This window comes from Ips typographus, linkage group LG5, assembly GCF_016097725.1.
Source record: "Ips typographus isolate SLU linkage group LG5, UJ_Ityp_2.0, whole genome shotgun sequence".
Classification (NCBI taxonomy): domain Eukaryota; kingdom Metazoa; phylum Arthropoda; class Insecta; order Coleoptera; family Curculionidae; genus Ips; species Ips typographus.
This window is the reverse complement of record NC_138426.1, coordinates 4,009,331-4,021,836: the sequence shown is the minus strand read 5'-3', so window position 1 is coordinate 4,021,836 and position 12,506 is coordinate 4,009,331. Positions and strand designations below refer to the sequence as shown.

At 35.8% G+C, this 12,506-nt stretch overlaps 1 protein-coding gene across 1 annotated transcript in view; it reads left to right on the top strand.

Moving 5' to 3' along the window:
* The window catches only part of LOC145729588 (diuretic hormone receptor-like), a 213,308-nt gene that overhangs the window by 97,732 nt on the left and 103,070 nt on the right, over positions 1 to 12,506 (top strand). Inside the window, exon 3 of the mRNA XM_081980410.1 lies at positions 10,748 to 11,063. Coding sequence (XP_081836536.1) covers positions 10,984 to 11,063 — 80 coding nt within the window. The 5' untranslated portion in view covers positions 10,748 to 10,983. The remainder of the gene's footprint in view (positions 1 to 10,747; positions 11,064 to 12,506) is intronic.

Here is a 12,506-nt window from a genome sequence, read left to right as displayed (position 1 = left end):
CACTACATAAGGTCATGTCCAAAACAGGAATATGCGCTTAGGAAACCAGACGGTAGTTACACTGAGAGTGAGGAAGAGCAGGCTCCTGCTAAAGACTTCCCGGTTAGTGTGTAAGATTGTGTCTCACACCATAAAGCCCATAAGGGCGGACTGGGAAATAAAAAAGATCATAAGTACATCACAGCGATTGAAATGGGCCATAAACACCTTTCAACCGTACAAATAGCCTGGAGTGGATGGAATTTTTCCCGTCCTTCTAAAGGAAGGAAAAGAGGAAATCATTTCTTATCTACTCAGCATTGCCAAAAGTAGCCTAGCATTGAGCTATATTTCTCAACTCTGGAGGAAGGCAAAGGTCTTTTGAACCAAAAATAGGGAAGAAAAATGAGACTGACCCCAAATCGTTCCTACCTATTAACTTCACATCTTTTCTGCTGAAAGCAATATAAAAAGTGGCAGACATCAGAACGGATATATTAGAGAAAATGCCTCTACATCTGCAGATCTACTGACACCGCGCTCTATCAATTGACAGAAATGATCCAGAATTCGTCGTCGATACGTGCTTTCGTCGACATCTCGGATGTTTTTGATAACACGTCTCATGTGGTAATCAGAAGTGCCCTACAGGATCGACAAAGCAATTACGAATTGGATGAGCGAGATGCTTGGGACAAGATCTTCTGTAACTACAGTGGGTAGTAGCCCCATTGAAGTTGGCACGACTGCTCAAGGAGGGGTATGTTCACCTCTGATGTGGAGCTTAGTAGTGATGAACTACTTAATAAACTAACAAGCACTGGCCTACACTGCATTAGAGAGCCAAGGGCAAATATGAACACACTTTATGTGAACTGATACCAGCAGCAATCAAAGTCACTAAAAGATGGTGCACTGCCAAGGGGCCAAACCACTGTTGTACCATTCACAAGAAGACGGAAGCTGGCAAATCTGAAAACGATACAGATATCTGGAGAATTAAAGCAAGAAGTAAAATTTCAAGGAATAACACTAAATCTCACACTTCTTTGGAACAGGCACATTCAGGAAACTGTCAGTTAAGCCACAAGGGCTTTAATGATGTGTAGAACCAGGAAATTTCTGGGTTTTTAACCCAATCATTCTGAGATGGATGCATACTGCACCATGTAGTATGAGGCGGTTGCTTGCTACAATAAAACCAGGCAAGGTACTGCTAGCATTTTCCTTGCCGATGCATAACAGGAACCATAAAAACATGTCCTACAGCGGCAATGGAGGTCATGCATGACCTTACAAAATGGCTAAGAACGAAATTGGAGGAGGAATGCTGGTAAGTAGGAGAGCTTGGACATCTCTATCACAAAGCATTCCCGTTCGTACGTACGTTCATGTTTAAGAAAAAAATATCGACCACTGTTTGCAAATGGAAAAGCGTTGCTAACCTTAAATCACAGCAATCTAAAGATAATCTTGCCTAACGTAAAACCAGTTTGAACGCAAATTGGTTCTCGATCAAGTAGAAACGTGACAGACTGGATAATGGTGGGTTCGTAATTGGTTCTCATAAGTTTAGTACTTTAAGGTTTTAATTCAAACCTATTGATCATTAAATCTTGTAGCTGTCAATAGCACAATTAATGCAAGAGACCCTTCATCTTCCGGATCGTAATTACGAATACCTCGATTACAATTCAGATTCTACAATATATGCTTTAATAATCAGAATTATTCTAATTGAATTTGATTTTAGTGTCTGTAATTTTGGTCTGATGTGAAAATCGATGATTTTCCCCTAATTACCATTCATAACCGTCCCTTTGTTTAATGAAGTTATTACCTCCATATCAAACAATACCGTGTGACTATTAATGGAAAACGGATTTTCCTGAAACCTGTTTGATATCCCTCCTAATCAAGCATCCGTTTATCCAATCTAATCGAGTTGGATTTTTCCAGTTAAGTGAGATAAAGCATCGGAAAATCTTCTTTTATGTATCGATTTTGATCCCCTTAAATGTGACTAATTGGGGTGATTTTGTTTGATTGTGGCTGTTTGAAGGGTTTTACAGGACTGGATTTTCTTGTTTTCCTAACATTTAATTCTTAATACTACGGTGTAATAATATACTGAGTTAGCCACCCAAATCATTCATTAAAAGTTTTTTAGGATCAAATATTTATAGAAGTTTGAAATCTTGAAATTAAGATAATTAAGTAGATGTCAGTTTGCTTATTTTAAATCGGACACCCTGTTTATATTTTCGGATTTTAAGAAGAATTCTACACATATTTTATGTCTTTCGTTTTTATGTCTTTCGTTTCTGAGATATTTATTACCATTTTGTGTGAAATTTGACTTTGATTTCAGTCCCCAAAATAATGTTAATTTACACATTCCTAGAAAGTTTTTCTAGGTATTTGTGTTTGGTTGTCTTACAGAAGATTTGTTCTAAGAGTCGACAATAATGATACGGGGTGGTCAAAAATTTGGTTCAAAAAGTCATAAAAAGGGCAGAAAGGCAATTTTTTGAAATGGATCATCCCTATTTTTGTGATTTTATCGTATTCTCTCTTTAAAATTAATGTAATATTAGGTTACTTTATTGAAAAAATGATACTTTTTGAAAAAATTTAAAATGAATGATTTTCGTTCTCAACTTCGCATAAATCATATTTTTTTCTCAAATTAATTTTTTAAAATTAGAGCAGAATTTGATCAAACCTGTGTCAGCCCTGAAAATTGATTTCATAATTTGCCCTAATTGAAATGAATGTAAACTTGAAATTTTTCATTTTTTCTTGTGTCAAGCTGGAGAATTTACTTGAAAACTTAACACTTTTACAAAACTACACTTTTTTTGAAAAGTTTTTAAATTTTGAAAATCGTTTTCAATTGCCTTGATTAGTTTAGGTTAATGGTAGAAATGTGATGTAAAGGGTCATTTGTCAAAATGTCAGTTTTTATGGGTGCCATGTCTTCAAAACTGCCAAAAATGCTGTAATTTCAACGTCAGTGAGAAAATGGCGTCAGTTAGAGCAAAACGGACATCAGCTTTGTGTTTTTCATTACAAAATTAGAAAAAATGGCCATCTTGATAGGTTTAAATCAGACAGGTCTTTACAAAGCCAAAGTTGATCTAATCCAGTTATTAAATAAAAAGATTTGAATGGATTAACGCTGTCAAAAGAAATAAAAAAATACGGGCAACCATATTTCAGTTATCTGAAAACAGTACAATACAGAGTATATAAGTTGATCTATATTCTTATTTTTTGGACCCTTAAAAGCTCTAAATGTCCTGTCCGATCCTGAGCTGCAGGGATTCCACGATATTCCAATATCAATCAAATCGTGGGGGATTGAAGCGATTAGTATACTTTCAGACCATATTTATAGAGGTAATTTAATATCTGGAAACATCGTTAACCATTCTTCTCACAGTAGCCTAATTTACTTTCTGATTAATCATTGGCGATTTGATTTAATACTTTACCAATCAAACAAGTTTAAGATTGAATAGCCGGAGTTCTGCGGCTTAAAGTCTGTAGAGAATTTATTTTTATGGCTAAACTTGGCTCAACTATTTACAAAAGCGTCTAGTCGAAAGCCTAATCGCGCTTTATAGACAATTTTTTGCTTCTTTTCGTAGATGGAAACTTGCCGAATCATAGACTTTTCAATAATGCAAGATGAATGATGGAGCCGGAACTCAAAGAGTGGAAATATTTTATAAACATAACGCTAAAGTTGTTCATATTAAAACTGCACTCTTAAGGTTTACATTCTAGTTGGTTTCGATATTGCACAGTCCCTAGAGATTTCATAGTATCGACATATTAGGGCGTTTTGCTGTCAGGTAGAATTGATGAAGTAGTCTCTGCAGCTCATCTTCATTTTCTGATATAATTACTGCGTCATCCGCGTAGCACAGTATTGTTACTTCTCCCTTGTTAGCTATAACTTGTATTTTTAACGTCTTTTTTATGATTTCGTTCATGATTAGGTTAAAGAGTACCGGGCTTAGAGAGTCTCCCTGTCTTATTCCTGTTGATATTCCACTTCTTGGGTCGGGCTGTTGTTCACAATTATTCTGGTCGTTGTGTTTGGTATTCAAGTTTTCAATAGTTCTAGCTATTTCTTCCGGAATGCTGCCCCGTGTTTTCCCTAAATCCCTGTTGTTCTTCCATTATGGGTATTTGTTCTGAGATGATACCGCATATGATTTTCGTGAATAGTTTCATCACGGCGCTTAGGAGAGTTATTCCTCTGTAGTTTCCTGGTTGTTTTTTGGCTCCTTTTTTGAAGATAGGGATAGTGTGATGCTTCTTTTCCAGTCGGTTACTTTATCAGTTCGTTGTTCAATTCTTGGGGCTTTTCTGTTTTTTAGTTCCTTGGTATATTTTTCTACTGGTTCGTGGATGATACGAGTAGTGGCTTCTGCCATTGCTGGCGTTTTCTGGTGTTGAGTCTCATCTTCGTCGAACACCGGGATAATTCGTTGACTTCGCGTTTCCTTCGTCTAATCAATTTCCATATCTTCTTTTGGCTGCCATAGAGGTCGTGTTCCATATCCGCAGTGAAGGTTTCCTAGTATTTGGTCTTTATTCGTGGTATTTCTGCCTGCATTCTGTTCCTTATTTCCTTGTATCTTGTGGGTGGGATCATTGAATAGTTGGTGCCTTCTTTTTTAATTGTGTTGTAAGACTTAGTTTTGCCATGACTAATTGATGGTCCGATCCAATGTTCGCTGATATTAGGGAGCGTACGTCGATTATATGAGACGGTGTACCGCTCTGTTGTGTTTTCTCGTTTGTGTTTCTCGCCTCCACAGAGTATGTATCCTTTATATGTGAGATCACCTGTAATTTCCACCGCACCGCTGTAATTTCCTTAATACATATTTAACTAAACTGGCTAAGTGAACCAAACGTTTACTGTCCCTAAAACTTTATAGATGGAGCAATAAAAGCCCCTAACAAACTACCCATTAACCTATCATAGAAGCCACAACGTTTGAACTAAATTTAATTAGATTTCAGCTTTCAAATCAATAACAGACAATATGTTCACTTGCAAATATTGTTACATTGCTCCGAAATGTTCAAGTATAAGCCTGATCATTATTAATGCATCTACGTAAACAGTGTAAATCCAGAGATGCATTAAGCCAAACAAGATTATTATCGTCGCCTAACATTTAGATAAAGACTCGGAGCCATAATGACGCAATGTAAATATTCTCACTTTTAGCAATAAAAATGGATTATGATAATTTATTACTACTTCCGAATCACTTGCCAAGTGCTTGATATTATTATAATTATTCTTTGTTGTTGTTTGTTTCCTGGCAGTTAATTCATTTTAGGTTAAGTGTAATATACTGGAAAAAATAATGTTACTGATGCTTTGATAAGATAATCTGTAGATTCTCATGTTTCAAGTGTTGGTTTTAGTTTCTGTATTATTTAGAGGCCTCTGGCAATTTTAGGCAACTCTTGGAAAGCTTAGGACACTTCTAAAAACCTCTGGCAATTTTACCAAATTCGTGAAAGGTATAGGACATTTATATAGTCTTCTGGCAAATTCAGCAAACTCTTAAAAGGTTTAAGACACTTGTAGAGGACTCTGGCAATTTAAAACAATTCTTTGAAAAATTTAGATGTGAAATTTGTTGTTGTGAAAATTGTTTGTTGTTGTTTGTCAGTTACCTCCATCGGGCGCGTCCCTATTGGAATTAGGGGAAGCTCACTGGGTCTGCAAGCCAGCAGATTCAGAGGGTAGTGGGGAAATAAAATACCCACCGTGAAACAAAAACTGACCTGGTCCTCCAAGTTGGGGGTTAAGGCATTAGACTGGTTCTCTAATACTTGGAAAAACATAAACATACCAAAAAACCTAAACAAAGCCTCGGAGCATCGGATGGATCACTTGGACGACGAACTAAGCAAAGAAAATGGACGATGAATTTTGCCACATGGAATGTACAGGGTGTTAGACAAAAAATTGACATTATTGCCGCAGAAACTAAGGAAAGGAAAATCGACTTAGTAGCCTTGACTGAAACCAAGAAAAAAGGAAAAGGCACCGGATTTGTCGGAGACTTTGTCCATATATTTACCGGAGTGTCAAAAGAAAAGAGAGCAGCGAGAGGAGTATCAATACTAATAAGGAAAGACTGGAGGAATAAAATAAGTAACTGGGAAGCTGTTGATGAAAACATTCTAATACTTAACCTAAAACTACAGGGTCATAACATAACCATCATCGCAGCCTATTCACCATCAGATGATGAAAGAGCCGATATTAAGCAGGAATTCTACGAAAAATTAGATGAAATACTTACAGACATCGGGCAAAATAGAGAAATTGTGATGCTGGGTGACTTCAATGGAAGAACGGGAAAACAACTTAACAATCAAACTGTGGGGCCTTATGGAGAGGAAACAATCAACGATAACGGCCAAAGACTCATTCACCTTTGCGAGACTCACAATCTAAAAATCAATAATGGTTTCTTTAAGCATAAAAATATCCATCGCTATACATGGATACAGAGTACTCGAAACCTTAAGTCAATTATTGACTACATCATCAGCCAACAAAAAACAAATTTGCAAATTAACGATGTGAGAGTCCTAAGAGGAAGCACCTGCGGATCAGATCACTATTTAGTAAAAGCCAAGATAAGGCTACATTTTCGAAAAACTAGAAACCATCAAGAAGATCAAAGTAATAGTACGGCAACCATGGAGACAATTAACACACCAAAATACAACTTTGACAGTCTTAAGGATGAGAGCACAGTATTCCTTTATCAGAGACGACTCGATAGTAAACTCCTCAGTCCTGAAGAACACACGTTTGGCGAAGTCTATGAGAACATTATAGGGTCTCTGACAGAAGTCACACAAGAGTCAATAGGAATAAAGAAGAACATCACCAACAAGAAACATTGGTGGAATGGGGAGATAGAGACAATGGTTCAAGAAAAAAACAAAAATATCTGAAATGGCTAACTACAAAAAATGAAGAAGACCTTGAAGGGTACAAATATATTAAAAGGCAACTAAGAGTGCAAATTAACAGAGCAAAAAACGAGTCTTGGGATAGGAAGTGTGAAGAAATTAACAGCTATATAGGAGGAAGAAAATGTTCAGAAGTATGGAAATTTATATCAACTGTCAAGAACCCAGGAAAAGACGGGGCGAACATTCAAGTGATTAAACCCGAAGAATGGTTAAAACACTACAAAGACCTACTTCAGGAATCTAGACAAGAATATTTAACTGAGTCTCCAAGACACTTCAATGTGCAAGGAGAGGAAGTTGAGGTATCTGAGGAAACAGTGAGAAAAGCTGTTATGAACCTTAAACCAGGTAAATCTAGCGGTCCAGAAGGAATATATTCCGAAATGTTAAAATATGGAACTCGAAAGCTCTTTAGAAATTTAACAGTTATTATTAATAAATGCTTGAACGGACATTCCGTCCCTAAGGAATGGAAAATGGCTCTCATCTCCTCCATTCACAAAAAAGGAAATAAACTGGACTGCAATAACTATCGGGGCATCTCGGTTACAAGCACATTGAGCAGACTGTATGGTAGAATTTTACGTGATCTCATTGAAGAGGATTATAAAGGAAAAGAAGAGGAAGAACAATGCGGTTTCAGAGCAGGAAGATCATGTACAGACAACGTGTTTACTCTAAAACAAGTTATAGAGAAGAGAAGTGCTAGAAACTTGGAAACGCACCTAGCATTTGTTGACCTACAAAAAGCCTACGATACAGTCCCAGTATCAAAACTATGGAGGGTCTTAGAGCAATCCAACATTAATCACACCTACGTAACAGCCCTTAAAGAACTATATAGGGAATCAAAATCAAGAATTAGGGTAGGCAAATGTGTCACTGAAGAGCTTATGGTGAATAAAGGATTGCGTCAAGGATGCTGTGTCTCTCCCACTCTTTTTAAAATATACATAGCGATGGCACTAAAAAACTGGAAAAGAAAGGTCCAGGGAATGGGAATAGAAATTGATGATAGTTGCTTGTTTACCCTACAGTTCGCAGACGACCAAGTCATAGTAGCCAATGATAAAGAGGATGTGCAGTACATGATGCGAAAGCTAATAGAGGAATACAGAGAATGGGGCTTAACAGTCAACATAGCCAAGACAAAGTATTTATGTGTGGGAACTCAGGACGGAAATTTGGAACTGGACAATGGCCAAGAAATCCTTCAGTGTCAGGAATATGAATATCTGGGCATTACATTCGACAACACAGGAACAGATGTAAAAGAAATCGGAAAGCGAATAGTCAAAGCCAAAAAAGTAATCGGAGCTCTGAATGGAATCCTATGGAGCAAAGAAATAACCAAGAAGCGGAAATTTAATATCTATGAGGCAATGGTAAAAAGCACCCTCCTATATGGATCAGAAACCTGGAGAATTTCAGATAGACACAAGAAAAGAGTTGAGGCAGTTGAAATGGATGCAATTAGGAGATCGATGCGCATTTCACGAAGAGAAAGAATAAGAAACGACATCATAAAACAACGGATGGGAATAGAAGACGCAATAACACAGGATATCGAAAACAAGCAACTTACGTGGTACGGACACGTGGAAAGAATGTCAAATACCCGATGGCCTAAAAGAGTACTTCATTGGCAACCAACAGGCAGAAGAAAACGAGGAAGGCCAAAACAGGAGTGGCAGAAAACCATGCATAAATGCATGAGTGAGAGAAATCTAACACCTGAAGATTGTGAAGACCGAAGAGGCTGGAAATTAGGTGTCGGACAACGTCGAAAGACGTTCTAAACCGGCCTATATATATATATATATATATGAAAAATTTAGAACACTTGTAGAGGCCTCTGGCAATATTAGCAAATTCTTACAAGGTTTAAGATACTTGTAAAGGGCTATGGAAAATTAAAGCAATTCTTGGAAAGTTTAAGATGCTTGTACAGTTTTCTGGAAAATTTCAGGGTGTTTTCTATAAATACCTCTGACAATATTAAAAAGCTAGTTTTTGGAATGTTTAAGACACTCATAGAGGACTATGGCAATTTTACCAAATTCGTGAAAGGTTTAGGACACTTGTAGAGGTCTTTGGCAATTTTAGACAACTCTTGGAAGATTTTGAACACATGTAGAAACCTCTGTCAATTTTATAAAATTCATGGAAGGTTTAGGACACTTTTAGGTCTCCTTCACAATTTCAAAAGGGTTTTCTGTACTATTTAGGGATTTCTGGCAATTTTAACAAATTCTTGAAACGTGTAGGATACTTGTACAGTTTTTTCGACAATTCTTGGAAGGTTTAGGACACTTGTAACCCCTTTGGCAATTTTAAGGTTGCTTTCTGCAGTATTCAGAGACCTTTGGCAATTTTAGACAACTTTTTGGAAGAATGAAGATACTTGTAGAGCTCTTTGACAATTTTGGAAATTTTTAGTAGTATGTAGAGGCCTCTGGCAATTTTAGTAATTTATTGAAAAGTTTGGGACACTTGTAAAGCCCACTGCCAATTTTACACAATTAACAAAAAAGAGATAAACAAATTAGTAACTGTCGTTGAAGACCAGTAAAATTTGCTGGTTTAGGTTTTATCGAAAAATAATATAATTAAAATTCGAAAACGGCGCACCACCTTTCTGAACGGGACTCACCTGTCTAAAACTTCCTGGCTTGAAGGAGAGCGCTCTCGTTAAGAAATGTGGATTCGTCGGCTTGGATGGACTGGAGTGAGTAACACTCGCGAGTCGCGGTAATACGAAAAAAAAGTCAAAAAAAAGACGTGATAAATTGAGTACGCTTTTAGCTTGATGCTGCTAGGTCGACACTTTGAATGGTACTATCGCTATTGCGCACGCAGTTCTAGGTGTCCCTTATGATAGACAGTGTGCCGTATTGTCGCGGAAAAAAAGGTAAAAAAAAAGAAATACGAAATTTATAGGCCCTTAAGCGCATAAAAAAAGAGACAAGTTTTAGAGTTTATGAAACACAAGATCAAGTCAATAAATAAACTAAACAGTAATCAACAGTAACAAAAGTATACAGAAAATCAATCCACACAAACAGATATTTTGAACTACAATTCCAATCATCTAATAATAACAAAAAAGGTGTTTTGGCAAAAAGTTTCTATGATAAAGCCAAGATGAACAATTTGATATAGAAAAACGTGGTTATTAAAAAAGTTTTAAAAGAAAATCACTATCCTGAAACATTTTAGTAATAAATATTTTAGGAATACGGAAATGTTGTATTTTTAGCATAAAACCTAAAAATCTCACTAAAATATAAAATTTTGGACAGCTGTACTACTTTAAAATATTTTTTTGTAAACTAAATTGAACTAGTACAAATTACCGCTGTAATTCTCTTGCGATTATTTCGCATTTTCTGACAGATCAATAAACAGGTAAATTGATTGATTGACCATTTTGTGACCTCCAAGGATGTTTAAGTAATTTGAGGGTAATTAATAGGAAAATAATTGTAACTACGCACATTATTCAATTTATGTCATTGATCTAGAAACAAAATATGTACTCGTATTATTTTATACCGGTAAATATTTGAATAACTTTGAAACAATAAACACCAGATAAAAACAGATTTGCCATGTTTAACCGTGATAGTGCGTTTAGTTAACTCGGTGAAAGAGGTTAACTCGGTCTTTTGTTCACTTAAATTGTGTAATTTTTGGTTACCGCACTAGTTAAATAATGTTTTGGTTTTTGTTTCAGACCGCACCTGTCAAGTACCGTCAATTTTGGGCATTGCCATGCGGGTTAAAGTGCGTTTTTACCAAACTGTGAGTGGTAACCGCTATCTGGTAGATAGGCCTTTTTTGTACGAAGTGTACTACAATTTGAGGTTTGGTGCCGTGTTACAGTGAATTTACAGTGACAGACTTAAATAGTGTTTACCAAATAGTGTAAATTTAAATAACTACTAGAACTGGCAAGAAGAACACGTCTCAATGGAATCAGAACTGTCCAATCCAGATTTTTTTGGGTATTCATACAATGCAACTGACATGGAAGACCCATCCTTCTACAAGTAAGTAAATTTTGTGTTCTTTAACCGTGTTATACCACAAACCATGAAAAGCATAGTTCTGAAAATTTGGGTAAAAACTTATTTTAAATGAAAAACCCTGTATACTGTTTTTTTATTATTTACAGGGTCGTAACTGGCCCCAAAGACTAACTTCTTTGTTATTTCTTTTGGTCCACTCGACAGAGAGAGGTCTGAAACAGAAAAAAATATAAGTTTTTGTTTTAAACGATATTTTTGTAAGTATTTCTAGTTTTGACACAGCATCTGATTGTGATTTCTAAATTTTTCCATACACTTTTGCCCACAAAATTGTATTTTCTATAATTTTTATTATTACCATTTTTAGAATACAGGAACGTAACTGCCTGCAAGTTTTAATACATTTTTAAATCACCATCCTGTAAGTTTCAAAACTTAAGGCACATTTTAATAAAATACAGGACTGAAATGGAGCTCATTTGAAATTTTCTGATGTAGCAAGTTTCCAGTAATTATTGATTTACAGTAATTAGTTCTAGTGCTCTATTCCGGTTCTGTACTGTACTTTATTGTATTACGGTTCTGCATATTCAAAGTTAATTGCATCAAATTTTAGGCAAAATTTACTGATGTGCAGGACCCTCTCTGCTCTTTTTTTGATTTTTTTTGAGATATTTTGAAAAAAGTTTATTTTTTGATTTTACGTTTTATTTTTTTCTGAAGTTATATTAGACCTACCCCAAAACTAATGACACTTTTCCACACTAAATTTTAAAGCTCTTTAAAATGGCATTAGCAGTTTTTCATTTTGACGTTTCGTGTTTGCGGAACCATCATCAACCGCATTTTTTAAATCCCATCCATACTTTGTAATATCAGATTTTGTGAGGCGTTTTTATTGCACTTAATGGTTTAAATGCGTTTTACTCTGTTTTTTTATTTTAATAAAAAAACTGTCTTATTACAGATCTTAAAACAATTTTCTATTTATTTTTTCCAATTAAACCATCCAGTTGAAGAAGAAGTTGGACAGTTTTCGCGATATTTACAAAAAAGTACAAAATTAAATGACCAACTTTGACTGTTTCAAAAGTAGGTAAAGTGCATCAGAATTGTGTCAAAATTACTGTTTTTTGCAGCTTATATTAGGGGGTACCATGTAAAGCACCATATTGGTACTATCTCAATGAAATTCTTGTTACAGACTAATTAGGACCTAAGAAACTCAACTTCGGTGTCAAAATGACGCTAACTGGTATCATTTTTGAGATAACCTTGAGTTTTTTAATTTTTTCAGGTACTTTTCAGAGCGTTTCCCTATAAGAACGGTAATCGCCCTAGGTCCGGTAGGACTGTATCCTGACTAATCTTTTTCTTCTTCTTCTGCTGCGTGTCCATTAATGGATGTTTGCGATCACATTTGTCCACTCTTCCTTATTACGTATGGTATGCATTAGTTCTTGC